This window comes from Schistocerca nitens, chromosome 9 (genome assembly GCF_023898315.1).
Source record: "Schistocerca nitens isolate TAMUIC-IGC-003100 chromosome 9, iqSchNite1.1, whole genome shotgun sequence".
NCBI classification, from domain to species: Eukaryota; Metazoa; Arthropoda; class Insecta; order Orthoptera; family Acrididae; genus Schistocerca; species Schistocerca nitens.
This window is the reverse complement of record NC_064622.1, coordinates 46,547,135-46,562,688: the sequence shown is the minus strand read 5'-3', so window position 1 is coordinate 46,562,688 and position 15,554 is coordinate 46,547,135. Positions and strand designations below refer to the sequence as shown.

Genomic DNA, 15,554 nt, shown 5'->3' with positions numbered 1-15,554 from the left:
GGCTTTCACAAAGTTTTTGGCTAGGTCCAGTTTAATGTGCAGTGGAAGTAGATACACATTTCTGGGGTCAACAAGAAGATTGTGCACCATATTCTTCTGTGCAGGCAATTTTTCCCTCATAATAGAGTTTTTTATCTGCTCTCCCACTTGCATAGAAAGTAGTAGTTATTTGTGTACCTAAGTAGCAGGCCAGGGAAAAATGCAATTGCCTTGAGATACCCACATACACACCATTTGTATTTCTCATACTGGGTAAGTGTGAGTAGGAGTTTAAAAATTCTTGTATGTCTTCTTAACATGTCTCCTTAAAATACAGTATGCTGTACAGAAGCTTACAAAACCAAGTAAGTTACCAGCATAATAGAGAAACAGACGACAAGCTTCAATAGTTTCAGTATATATGTAACTTTTTTAATAGAAACTTAAAGAACAGCACTAAAAAACAAACAAAAATAAAGTTTTATGAACTGTGGCCACGATGTCTGTTGTAAGGAGTGAAATCTGGGTTCTTGCAAAGAGGGGTAAGAGTAAAATATGGACAGTTGAATGGGATTTTTAAGAACAGTGAAAGGCTGCACACACCAAACCTGAATGAGAAATGAAAAAATTAGAGAAGAACTGAATGTTGAAGGATAAACAGCAAAACAGAGAAGTGTAGAAACAGGTGGGAAGAGTATTTGAGCAGATTTCCAGAAGAAAGACTCACAGAATGACTGTTGAGATACAGTCTGAGGGGGAGGAGGAGGAGGAGGAAGAAGAAGAAGAAACCGTGGTAGGCCCAAAATGAGATGAGCAGTAAGCCTAATCCCTGCAAGTGAAGATCATGGTGAATGTGATGGTGATGGTGGTGATCATGGGTGCCTGCAGAAATTTATTCAAGAAGGAACGTATTTCAAAAATTACAATTTTCGATGTAACTGAGTTTGTGTGCTTCAAAATGTGTCATACCCAAAGCATTAATTTTGACAGCAAGTAAACAAAACTAATTTATCTTAAATGAATGATAGTTATCCACTCAGCATTTTTAAAGTAGGTTACTTTGATACTTAGATGATATGCGTATTTCAGGAGAGTACACAATCTTGTGGTATTGAACAATCTGAAATTATGTCATCACATGAGTGCATCCAGGGTTACCAATAAGTTACAAAATTCAGGGTGTACATAAAGTCTGGGAACACTTTCAATTATTTGTTGCACAAGAACTGAACGTTGTACAGATGTCATACACATTGCATTTTGAAGAGAAACTCAGGAACTTTTTTTTTTACAAACATTTGATATGCGAACCATGAGTGACCTGGCAGGTGTCAATACGGTAACCGAATTCTTGCCAGACCCGTCCCAGCATGGCATTGTCGGCTGTGGCAGTCACTTCCCGTATTCTCTCCTGGAGCTCTTCTACATCACGTGGTAGAGACTGTACATACATCAGACCTTTATTGTGTCCCCACAGAAAAGAGTCACACGGATTGTGATCTGGTGATCCAACACACAGAAAGCCCGCTCCGTACCTGAACTCACCAGGTTTGCGACTAGTGCTGACTATCGGCAAATTACCAAACTACACTGTGGTGGTCTACATGAAAAAAAACTTTCAGGATTTCTCTTCAAAATGACGTATGTATGATATCTGTACAGTGTTTGGTTCTGGTGCAATAAATAATTGAAAGTGTTCCCGGACTTTATGTACACCCTGTATAGATAAAAATATTCAAAAAAAGTTTCTTAATATTCCATTGTTGTTGACACTGAAATTCTAAAATATGAAATACAAAAATCAGACTTACTCAGAAAATCTTGTTGGGTATCGGCAAAAATGTGCAAAAACAAGTGCCACATTAATGTCCCATGAGGTGAAGAAACTAGGAATAAACTTTGAAAAGCTCTCATTCAATTTTGATGACATCTGCGACACTTTGTTTGCTTAGTGAACTTCCCATCTGATCATGTTGGATTTATTGCATTACTTTCATGCTTTCTATTTTTAATGTTGATTGGCATAACTAAAGTTGATAAAATGCATAACTGAAGTTGATAAAATGTGTTTCAAAAGCTACATTTTTTTGAATTCGTTGGAACAACTATAAGCCATGATGAGGATTCAACTGAATGGATTTAGGAAATCTCCTAAAGCCCACCTCAAATTGACTGGTAGAACCGACTTTTAGCAGCCTAGGTATGAACTAAGGCAGTACTCATCTCATAAATTTCACAGTATTGTGCATTCAGGTGAAACGGACTACAGAATTTGTAGGTCTGTGATTGCATTGAGTGATGTGTTGCACCCCATAGTGTTTAAGACAGTCCTAGGAACCAAGATAAATAGTGATTGCTGAAGTCACAATACTTCCTGTGAAGCTCAGTATTGTTAAACCTGTAGCTGAGAAGGATTGCTGACAACCGTTGCTAGAAGTGTGAGAGATTTTCATAATGAATAAAAATCTGTATCCCCATTCCAGTAGGGGGAAAGTGGCCCCTGTTGCCACCCCTTTGCAGATGCTTGTGATGATGATGATGATGATGGTCATCATCTCCTTAACTGCATGAGCAATTGGAACACAAGGACATTTATTCTCATTGTAAAGAATTACAGGTAAAGGGAGCTATATTTGTAATACAGATAATTTCGTTATTTTTCCCGTACCTCACTATGACCACACCTGCTGGAGGGTTAGTGTGCCAGTTCGGCTTGCAGTTACTTGGGACATCATCGTTGCAAACTCAAGATCTTCAGTCAAGAGGGAAAAAAGCTAATGCTTGTGTCAATGTTCACTGTAAATTATAGCAGTGATATACATGAAAACCTACAAAGGATGGACACTTGGTGTAATGATTGCCATTTGGGCCATAACATAAACACATGCAGCTTACAGTACATAAATACATTGAAAACCCTGTTATTAGTTGATTACATGATTGTTCAGCAATCTGTGGGACCAATCTGATCCATTAAAAATCTGGGAGTATGTATAAAGAGTGAATTATAGTGAAATGGTAAAACAAACTGTACAACAAGCAAATGCCAGACTGAGACTCTGGGAGATTCCTCAGGAGCAAGGTAGCTTATGAATCGATTGTTAACAAGGACATACCCAGTGAGGGCAGTGAAGACAGCTACCGTGCTTCCCCCCTCTCCCCGTCTCCCCCAATGTTCAGAATAATTTTGAAGAAAGTTTGAATATATGAAGGATATTGACTAGTAAGTTACCCAGAGCTGGTTTTGTCAATCGCCATGAAATCAAAATACCATCTGTAGTGCAAACTTCAAACTAGATCACTGTGAAATTTCAGTATTCTAGCTGAAGTACCAGGGAAGAAAAAAATTATTGTGCATTACTTTCCTATCTGCCTTCATAGGAATGAATAACCGAGAAGCTGCTAATGTGGCTTTTCATGAATGTCCATATAAACAGTGTGGGTGTACAAATATAGATAAAATTTGTTTACCATAGGATTAGGAGATACCAGAATCATACATACATGCTATAGTCTCGAAATCAATATTTCCTTTGCAGATGGAACAGGAACTAAGGGAGGTGACAGTAATACAAAAAGTACGCTCCACAACATACAGCAAGGTTGCTTTTGGAGTATATCAGTGGATGTACACCAGGCCTGTAATGAACTTATTAGTAGATCAGGCCTACTACATTTCAGGCACAACAATTCACTAGTTTCATGTCAGTGGGGCCGTTAACACGTAAACAGGGAGTACAGTGAACCCAGAAGCGACTGTTGTGTTTCAGGAGCACCAGTGCAGCCGCAGATCTTCCTGACACCATCGGACTCGACAACGGGAGACGGCAATCGGTATGAATTAGTTGCGGGGAAATCCGTTCACGCCTCGTGTAGCATCCCCAATGGCCGGCCACCTGCCAACCTCACCTGGTTCATTGGTGAGTATTTCCACTTGGCTACCATCTTCATTTGTTTTGTAGTAAATGATAATGAATATTTTGAATCATTGAATGTTGTTGATATTGTGTGTTATTTATTAATGAAGCTCAGACTACTATCACCCACAGGAGTCGTAATAGAGCATAATTTTATCAAGGGTGTAGTTTATATTACTACTCCATCACATACATAATATAGGAAATTAATTGCTTCAATAAATTTATTTTGTAAAAAGATAACATTGTCGTTAGTATGTTAATAATTTCACCACATATTATCATTTAGTAACATTAGAAACAATGACTCAAGTACGTATCTGATTCCAGGCATACTCTAGTTACAATTTTCTGTTTATTGTACCAGGCAAAAATATTTAAATCACATCTTAACCCAAAATATTTGAAGCTACAAACTGCCTTACTGTGTAACAAAGTTAGCATTGTACTAAGCGAAAGACAAATCCTACTAAACTGAGCAATTATATCTGCAATAACCATAATAACTTTTTAACAATGTGCATATTTTCATTCTTTGTTATGACTTCAGTATAGTAAAACATTGGAAACTCCAGGTAGGATCATCAACAATGTGGAAAAGGACAGATTGCTACTTACTGTAAAGAAGTCACTTTAAGTTGCAGACTGGCACAGTCAGTAAGTGTCTTTTAATTGTGCTTGTCTGCAACTTAACGTGTCTTCTTTAAAGTAAGTAGCAGTCTTTCTTTTTTTACATTGTTGTCAGTTATAATAAGATCAATGATATACATCTAATTTCGTAACAGATTGCTTGACATTTTTAACTACCTCAAGTTCTGTGAAAAATAATCAGAATTGAGAATTACCTATACAAAACTAAAATTATGAATATGAAATACACATTTGTATTATCAGGTTGTTCATTGGTCTCATATACTGTGTTCTTCAGTATTACAGTCACATTACACATCCATTTTAAAATGTTTATGTCAACTACCCTAATCCTTTTTTTTTAAATTCCACATAACTGGTTCATCTTGCTATTTTCAGAAAATCTAAATAGAGGTATGCGGCAGAGAAAAGAAAAGAAAGACAAAAAATTTATGATATCAATCTGAAAAGATTCAAGATTTTTTGTGGATTAGGTATTGACAAAAGAAGGGGGAAAATTTATAAATACGGTAATTGCCAATTTAGCGGTGGATTGAACTTGTGGTTAGAGTGAGTTTGCTACATTTCAGCAATACCATCAGCATCCCAAAAAGTATGAAACTGGATGCTACCAATCTGTGACCAATGAATATTTCCAAATCAAGTGGCCAGGAATCAAAGACATTAACTTGCAGTTAGTTGCAGAGATATGTGTAAAAACTAGCACATTATGATCCATGAAAGATTCAGTTTACAGAATTTTATGTCACCTACGACACTGAAAATCTAGTAGAATTTAAATCTTCTGCATCTGAAATTCTTCATATGGAATCAGAGGTAGATGGATATGATCCTGAGACTGTACTAGGGAAGATTATGTGTGAACAAACCTGTGGTGAGCCAAGGACTAAGTTAGGTCTTGTTGAGCCCTCTGACATCATGTCTTCATGTCTTTGTTACTTTTTAAGGCCTGTGTGTGATCTAAATCATTTGCTGTAAGAATACAGACATAGCAACCAGCATTCACTTCAGAAAACATACAGGATGTAGGGCCTACTTCTCATATAGATATTTTAACACTTAATGTACACAAAGTAGTAAGAAATTTGAAACCTTAATTGCGATGGGGACTCTAATTTGATTGTGGGAGAGGTTAAAATATAGAAGAAAAACGTGAACAGATGGGGAAGAATGAAGGGGAATTTTGCACGGAACATGGTTTAACCATTGAAAACACTTGGTTTCAGAATCATGAAAGAAGACTATACATGCAGAGGAGACCTGGGAATACATGAAGTTTGAAGCAGACTGTGCAACTGCTAGACAGAGATATAGAAACTACATTTTCAACTTCAAAACATTTACAGCAGCAGTTGTCGATCGTGACCATCACATATTGTTTATGAAATGCAGACTAAGACGGAAGAAATCGCAAATAATTAGAGAATTAAGGAGATGGGTTCTTGTTAAATTGGAAAAAATACAATTTCAAATGGAAGATGATGCAACAAGTAACTCAAATGGAGGAGAAATGACAGCATAATGAAAAGAATAGATTGCTACTCACCATATAGAGGAGATGTTGAGTCACAGACAGGCACAACAAAAAGACTGCTAAACAAGTAAGCTTTTGTCCATAAGGCGTTCGTCTGGAGTACTCTCTCTCTCTCTCTCTCTCTCTCTCTCTCTCTCTCTCTCTCTCTCTCACACACACACACACACACACACACACACACACACACACACACACACACACACGGAACCACTGTCTCTAGCTGCCGAGACCAGGCCTTTTGGTTGTAAGCTTACTTTTTAGCAGGATTTTTGTTGTGTCTGTCTACAACTCAACGTCTCCAGTTGGTGAGTAGCAATCTATTCTTTTCATAATATTGTCGTTATTACATCCTGGATTTTCCTTTGTTTGAAGTGGAGGAGAGGACTATAATAGAGGAGGAATGAATGAAATAGTGCAGGCAGCAGTTGAATAACTAGGCAGGAAGTAAAGACCCACAGATATACTTGAATAACACATGAGAGATTAAATTTGGCTTATGAAAGGAGAAAATATAAAAATGCAACAACACAGATTGGCAAAATAGAATTGGCTAGAGGAGAAATGCAAAACTGCAGATGCATTGTGGTTATAAGAAAGGTAGGTGCCGCTTACAGAATAATTAAAGAAAATTTTGGTGCAAAGAGAAAGAACCTTATCGACATCAAGAGCAGGCACAGATCCAGGATTAATTTTTTTGTCACTCATACTTTTAACATACCATAGTTGCCAAGGATTTAATAACAACAACAATAACATAGAGAAAATGTTCAATATAATAATAAATGCTTATACTTCAGTTTAGCATTACTTACAAGAATAGTGATTTGCGTGATAAAAAATTGAAGTGTGCACTCAATATTATCAGTATTTTACTTACACTCTGATTGTGAACTAAGCTCATCAGACTACAGTTGTGCAGGTGTGTAAATGAGAAGAATGCTGTTATTTTCAGTTTTCTCTGCTAGCGGTCAAGAAAGTCAGAGTGTTGTTTTATTTATTTATTTATTTTTAATTTTAATAGTGAAGGCCTTTCCTCCCTGTCTTGCATTACTCAGCTTCCCGTGATTTGCTTGTCCTACCTTTGGACTTAACAGGCATGGCCAGCGTATGAATAGCTGGAATGCTCTCTGCAGTTGGCCAGTCTACAAGACCATCCATGTGGTCTAACCCTCAAGTGAGCAAATCAAAAGTGTCCCGTGTCATAACATAGCTTGTAATTCTGTAGAATTCATTACCATTTTTTAACTGTTTTCATGCTATCTTATTTTCAGAAAATTATTTAAGAAATGTGGTAAATTTGACAATATAAACAACTTTACTAAAATGTTGGTGGGGAGGGAGGGGTGTATTGGATATGCAGGACCTCTGATAGCATACCAGTAGTAAGAAAAGAAGTGAAGTCTGAAAGCTTTAAGAAGTATGCAGGGTGTAACTAAATTGTCTTTGCAGACATGTAGGACTTGTAGTGGGGACCAAGACAGTTAAGTTTAGCACAGGAACTTGTGTCTGGAAACATAGCAATTTCTCAGTACACGCAAAATTCCATAACATACTTTCAAATCTCCACATTTTTGGTGCCACTGACAAGGGTATTATGTATGCCATTCTTTTACAGACTGGACAACAGTTCAATAGGTTTGACTTCTGGAGGAAATCACATAGCTTATGCAACATACAAAGGACATTAGTTTAATTTCAGTAAAACATTTTAATACAGTATGCCTAACTTTGGATGAAATCCATTTCTGTATGAGGATTTTATTCAATCAGAGAACACAATGATGAATCTTTATTGCTTTGAATATTCTATGAACTTCAGTACACAGTGAACGGTACTGTGCTCTGACATAAATAGACTTCTGGACTTCCAGCAGTGGCGGAATGCTGAAACATAGCAGGCTGACTGAATGTGGATCACTCGCCAGACTGTCTGGCAGGTTCTGGATGAGCAGCAGCTACACTAATACCACCCCAGAAAGTACAGGAAATGCAGCTACAGCCAATGCAGCCACAGGATTTTGCATCATGAGCCCATTTCTCCAGGTGGTTATTGCACTGTTGTGTGGATGAGCCCAACTCCCATAACAGATCCTTTTCACAGATGAAGCCAAGTTCACCAGAGAATGTGTTCTCAGTTCCCACAACAGTTGTATGTGAGGTATCGAAAACCCACATGCTGTGCACCCCCATGGGTACCAGGAATGATGTGGTCTGAACATTTGGGCAGGGTTCCTGGACTAACGTGTGATTGGGCCATACCTTCTTCCAACACACCTCATGGGTGCAATAGACAAGGGACAGGCAAAATAATGTGAACACCTGTACTTACTTGTGAATAGTTTATTAATTAGGGGTTGGGCCACATTTTCCCATAATACAGCTGTGATTCCTCTTGGAAAACTGGCATATAATGATTGTATAGTCTCCAGTGGAATGCTATGCCACTCCCCAATCAGAACCTCTTCTAACTCTTGTAGTGACGAGGAGGCGGAAATGTGTTCTGGAGTCTACACCCTAGTACCACCCACAAGGGTTTGATAATGTTAAAGTCTGGGGGCTGGTAGGCCAGGGAAGATGTTGCAGTTCAGTTACAGGCTCCTCATACCGTGATTGTACTGTCCTTGCTGTGTGAATTGGTGAGTTATCATCCTGAAATATGGCATCATTTTTAGGGAACAACATTTGGTCATGCAGTGCACCTGATTACGTAAAATGTTCACATAATAGTTGGCTGTAACATGGCCCTTGAGAGTAATGACAGGGCCAGCAGAATACCCTGATATGGCTGCCCACACAATCACACTTTCACCTCCATGTGTAATGGTCGGAATCAAGCAGTCAGGATAGTAGGCTTCGTTTGGCATTCTTCAGATGTAAACCTGACCCGATGTTGGGAATAATGAAAATGTTGACTTGTTGGACCATATGATGTGTTTCCACTTATCAGCTGCCCAGGATTTATGCTCCTGACACCATGTTTTATGCTTCATTGTGTTGGTTTTTGTCACTAATAGTTTCGGTATAGTAGCTCGTCCATGAATATTTGCTTTATGGAGTTCTCTGCAGACAGTGTCACTCTGCGGACAGTGTCAAAAGATACGGGGTCTCGAAGATGGGTGTTGAGCTCTGCAGTCACTTAAGTGACTGTAGTTTTGTGTTGTTTTGACACAATTCGTGTTAGCATACAATGATCTCTGTCATTTAGCTTTGATTTCCACCCACTATTATGTTTACCGATGATATATTCCCATGTTTTGTGTAGGCCGTCATGACTGTTGAAAGAGTTGCTCTTGAAACATTCAGTAAGTTGGCTGTCTTGGTTATTGATGCTCCAGTTAATCAGGCTCCCACAATCTGCCCTCATTGGAACTCTGTTAGGTCTTTCATTGCATGTCGACCTCGACCTCTGAATGCTAATACGAGGCACTACTTGTAAATAATAACCTGCACTGATGCCTAATCCATACTGAACATGCACAGTCCAGCGTGACACATGCCTTACCTGTATTGTTGACTGTCAGATGCAGCCATCCCATTAGTACCACTGTTCACATTATCTTGCCTATCCCCTGTACTTGTGACTCCTTGATGTCTTACTGCAGGGGCTCTTGGAAAATGTGCCACGGCATGTGCATCAAAACATGTTGTTTTAGCACATTGGTGCACCACCTCATTTTTCACGTGCAGTCAAGAACAGACTGCTACTTGTTGGTTCACATGAAATCCTTGATTTACAAGACCTCTGTGGCATCCAGGGAAGACCTACTGGTGTGGGTTAGGTGTGCAGTGGATGCTGGAGGACCAGGGAAAGCATGGTACAGACGTACCATATCTTTGTTGACGTCAGTGATCATCACATACATGCTATCTTCGTGTGTTGTGGTATTTTGTGTGTAGCAGGAAACTGGTATGTTTCCAGACATGAGTTTCTATGCTACACTTATTAATCGTGGTTCCCACCATAAGTCCTCAAAGTCTCTAAAGGGACTTTGTTAGATACTGTAACTGCATAGCTATATAAGGGAAAGAAACATATACAATACAGGAGGTGAATGAAAATGAAGAAGATTTTGACAAACCATTGAAAGGCCAAGTCAACACAAGGCACCTGGAGTTGAAAACCATTCACAATTATTTAGATCCTTGGAAGAACTTAATCTTGGTATGCAGGGTATGGATGAAATACCCTCTAACTTAATGAAGAATACAATAATTGCAGTACCAAAGAAAGCAGGTGCGTACAGGTATGAGAATGACTGAACCAATAGTTTAATAAGTCGTGTTTGTGTAATACACACATCAAAAAATGTTTTGCATCACCCTGGTTCCCAGAACTCCTGAAGATAGACATTGACTGTGGATATTTTATCACAGACACAGTCCCTTTGACTGTTCAGAGATGTCGCTAAACCCACCCAAAGATGTAAACAACCGTGCGTGAGAGGCGCCTATTAGATGGAGGGGTCCAACAGCTGAACAGTTCCAGTCATTCCACCAGGAAGGAGGTACATGGCTTGTGCTGTCTGTAGTTCAAGAAAGCCTAGATAGTCAATACCGTGGTTCGATCACATCCCCATTGTTACTTTGTGCCAGGAAGGGCTCTCAACAAGGGAAGTGTCCAGGTATCTTGGAGTGAACCAAAGCAATGTTGTTCAAACATGGAGATACAGACAGACAGCAACTGTTGATGACATGCCTCGCTCAGTCCGCCCAAAGGCTACTACTGCAGTGGATGACCTCTACGTACAGATTATGGCTCAGAGGAACCCTGACAGCAACGCCATCATGTTGAATAATGCTTTTCGTGCAGCGACAGGACATCGTGTTACGACTCATACTGTGCGCAATAGGCTGCATGATGCGCACCTTCACTCCCGACGTCCATGGCAAGATCCATCTTTGCAACCACGGCACCATACAGTGTGGTACAGATGGGCCCAACAACATGCCGAGTGGACCACTCAGGATCGGCTTGACGTTCTCTTCACCAATGAGTATCGCATATGCCTTCAACCAGACGTGTTTGGAGGCAACCCTGTCAGGCTGAATGCCTTAGACACACTGTCCAGTGAGTGCAGCAAGGTGGAGGTTCCCTGCTTACTTTGGGGTGATGATGGAAGGCACCGTAACTGCTGTACGATATGTGAATGCCATCCTCCGATCGATAGTGCAACCATGCCAGCAGCATATTAGTGAGGCATTCGTCTTCATGGACGACAGTTCGCACCCCCATTGTGCACATATTGTGAATGACTTCCTTCAGGATAATGACATCGCTCAACTAGAGTGGCCAGCATGTTCTCCAGACATAAACCCTATCAAACATGCCTGGGATGGATTGGAAAGGGCTGTTTATGGACGACGTGACCCACCAACCACTCTGAGGGATCTATGCCGAATCGCCATTGAGGAGTGGGACAATCTGGACCAACAGTGCCTTGATGAACTTGTGGATAGTGTGCCACGATGAATACAGACATGCATCAATGCAACAGGATGTGCTACTGGGTATTAGAGGTATCGGTGTGTGCAGTAGTCTGGATCACCACCTCCGAAGGTCTCGCTGTGTGGTGGTATAACATGCAATGAGTGATTTTTATGAGCAATAAAAAGGGTGGAAATGATGTTTATGTTGATCTCTCTTCCAATTTTCTGTACAGGTTCTGGAACTCTCAAAACCGAGGTGATGCAAAACTTTTTTTGATGTGTGTATTAACATAAACTATCTACAGATTGATGGAACAACTAGTAGAAGCCAATCTGAAGAACAAAAGTGTTGGTTTCTTCAGAAACGTAGGAATACACTGAGCAATAAGGACACTATTGTTAATCTTCGTAGGATAGGTAGAAGAAATGCAATTAATGTAATGTAATAAAGCGTTTGCAGATTCTGATAAAGCTTTCGACAATTTTGACTAGAGTATATACTTTGTTATCCTGAAGTTACTGTGCATAAAATAACTAGAGTAAAAGGCTCTTCAGAAGCTTGTCCAGTAACAAGACTGTGGCTATAAGCATCCAGTGACATGATGGAACTAAGAAAGATTAGTGTTTAACGCCCCATCAAAGGTGAAGTCAGTGAAGATGTAGCAAAAGCTCAAATTGGGATAGGAAATTGATGTGTCCTTTCAAAGTAACCATCTCAGCCTTTGCATTAAGCAGTTTAGGGAAATCATGGACAAGTTGTCTGGATGCCTGGACAGGGATTTGAAGTGTCACAGTTCAGAACATGAGTCTACCAAAGGACATGAAAAGGAAGCAGTATTTGAGAAGGAAGAGAGGCTGAATTGTAGGTTATCACCCATGTTGCTCAGTTCATATGTAGAGCAGACATAAAGTAAACCTAGAAGAAATTTGGAAGATTAATTAATGTTCAGGGAATGAAATATAAACTTTAAGCCTTACCAACGATGTTATAATTCTCCCAGTGTTGCAAAAGGACTTCTAAGAGCATGAGAACCAAATGGATAGTATTTTGAAAAGAGTTTATAAGATGAACATTAATAAAAGTAAAACCAGGTTAATTGAATGTAGACAGATTAAATGAGATGCTTAGGTAATTATGTTAGGAAATGAGACATTAGAAACGGTAGATGAATTTTGTTATTTGGTGACAGACAATGGCCAAAGTGCAGAGGATATAAAATACTGACTGAAAATAACAAGAAAAGTGTTTCTGAAAAAGAGAAATTTGTTAACAAAAAATATAGATTTAAGTGCCAGGAAGTATTTTTTGGAGGCATTTGTCTGAAATGTACCTTGTACAAAAGATGATAAGCAGGTGATTAGCAATATACACAAGAGGAGAGTGGAAGCTTCTGAACTGTGTTGTTGCAGGAGAATGCCGATGATTAGGTGTATATATCAAGTAACTAATGAAGAGGTGGAGAAAACAGCTATGTGGCACAGCTTAATTACTGAAGCAATAGGTTGATACGACATTTTATGAGGTGTCAACAAATAGTCAGTTTTGTAATGGAGTGCATTGTGTGTTGTAAAAATTGTTGTGGGACATCAAGGTCTGGCTATAGTAAACAGTTTCAAATAGACGTAGTTTGCAATAATTATACAATTTCTCCATACAAAATTAGTATGGAGAAATACACTCCTGGAAATGGAAAAAAGAACACATTGACACCGGTGTGTCAGACCCACCATACTTGCTCCGGACACTGCGAGAGGGCTGTACAAGCAATGATCACACGCACGGCACAGCGGACACACCAGGAACCGCGGTGTTGGCCGTCGAATGGCGCTAGCTGCGCAGCATTTGTGCACCGCCGCCGTCAGTGTCAGCCAGTTTGCCGTGGCATACGGAGCTCCATCGCAGTCTTTAACACTGGTAGCATGCCGCGACAGCGTGGACGTGAACCGTATGTGCAGTTGACGGACTTTGAGCGAGGGCGTATAGTGGGCATGCGGGAGGCCGGGTGGACGTACCGCCGAATTGCTCAACACGTGGGGCGTGAGGTCTCCACAGTACATCGATGTTGTCACCAGTGGTCGGCGGAAGGTGCACGTGCCCGTCGACCTGGGACCGGACCGCAGCGACGCACGGATGCACGCCAAGACCGTAGGATCCTACGCAGTGCCGTAGGGGACCGCACCGCCACTTCCCAGCAAATTAGGGACACTGTTGCTCCTGGGGTATCGGCGAGGACCATTTGCAACCGTCTCCATGAAGCTGGGCTACGGTCCCGCACACCGTTAGGCCGTCTTCCGCTCACGCCCCAACATCGTTCAGCCCGCCTCCAGTGGTGTCGCGACAGGCGTGAATGGAGGGACGAATGGAGACGTGTCGTCTTCAGCGATGAGAGTCGCTTCTGCCTTGGCGCCAATGATGGTCGTATGCGTGTTTGGCGCCGTGCAGGTGAGCGCCACAATCAGGACTGCATACGACCGAGGCACACAGGGCCAACACCCGGCATCATGGTGTGGGGAGCGATCTCCTACACTGGCCGTACACCACTGGTGATCGTCGAGGAGACACTGAATAGTGCACGGTACATCCAAACCGTCATCGAACCCATCGTTCTACCATTCCTAGACCGGCAAGGGAACTTGCTGTTCCAACAGGACAATGCACGTCCGCATGTATCCCGTGCCACCCAACGTGCTCTAGAAGGTGTAAGTCAACTACCCTGGCCAGCAAGATCTCCGGATCTGTCCCCCATTGAGCATGTTTGGGACTGGATGAAGCGTCGTCTCACGCAGTCTGCACGTCCAGCACGAACGCTGGTCCAACTGAGGTGCCAGGTGGAAATGGCATGGCAAGCCGTTCCACAGGACTACATCCAGCATCTCTACGATCGTCTCCATGGGAGAATAGCAGCCTGCATTGCTGCGAAAGGTGGATATACACTGTACTAGTGCCGACATTGTGCATGCTCTGTTGCCTGTGTCAATGTGCCTGTGGTTCTGTGAGTGTGATCATGTGATGTATCTGACCCCAGGAATGTGTCAATAAAGTTTCCCCTTCCTGGGACAATGAATTCACGGTGTTCTTATTTCAATTTCCAGGAGTGTATTTCACACAAGTCTTTGTATTATTGTAGTAATGCACAATAAATGAGTGTAACAGAGCAATATGCATAACAGATCATTAGGCTTATAAAACAGTTTTTTTAGTGAGTCAGTTGTGTCATTAAAATTGACAAAATCATTATGATTCATTGGAACTTACAATTGTTCTGATAAACAGTGGCACTTCCTTTTACTTTCCACTGAGTTTGACAATTTTTTGTTGACTTTAGTCTGGCATAACATTGACCGCTCTGGTCTCTCATAAATATTTAATTTGATAAATCCCTTTGTACTCAGGCAAATATTAAACTGCTGGTATCAATAAGAGATGAACAGTAACAGTCTGCTGTAACTGAGGAGGTAGCTGTTTTCAGAGTAGCAGATTTCTTTCTTATTTACTTGATTAAATTTATCCAGAATGTGTGTGAATAACAATAAGCAGTACAATGATAGTTTATTGCTAATGTGTACTTTGAAGCATTCCACATTCTTGAAGTTTCTCCTCCTTGATAAGATGTATGGAACATGATGAACGAGCCTAGGAGGATATTTCTCAGCGTATGGGTATGCTAGCTCTTTGGAATGTTAATGAAGGAAAAATCTCCTGAAGCTGTTCCAGTACAACCTGCACTGTACCTCTGCACCACTTGAATATTTGATGTTCTTGTTGAGCTGATAAACAAAAGAGTAGCAGTAATTCAGATGATAGTAAAGTCTCAGATAATGACCATTTTTGCTATGTATGTAGCCATAATGAATAATCCGATAAGTAAGCTGATTTATAATGATGAAAATAATCAATTTTTGACAAAGTAATGTAATTGGATAGATAAAAAATCTTCTCACCAAGTGGTGGCATGAGAACACACATAGGAAAAAAGGTTTTACGTATGCAAGCTTTCAGAGCCAGTGGCTCGTTTTTCCAGCAGAAGGTTATAATAGGCTAGGAA

General features: G+C 40.5%; 1 protein-coding gene across 1 annotated transcript in view; it reads left to right on the top strand.

Moving 5' to 3' along the window:
* The window catches only part of LOC126203581 (fasciclin-3), a 172,172-nt gene that overhangs the window by 26,190 nt on the left and 130,428 nt on the right, over window positions 1–15,554 (top strand). Inside the window, exon 4 of the mRNA XM_049937941.1 lies at window positions 3,750–3,899. Coding sequence (XP_049793898.1) covers window positions 3,750–3,899 — 150 coding nt within the window. The remainder of the gene's footprint in view (window positions 1–3,749; window positions 3,900–15,554) is intronic.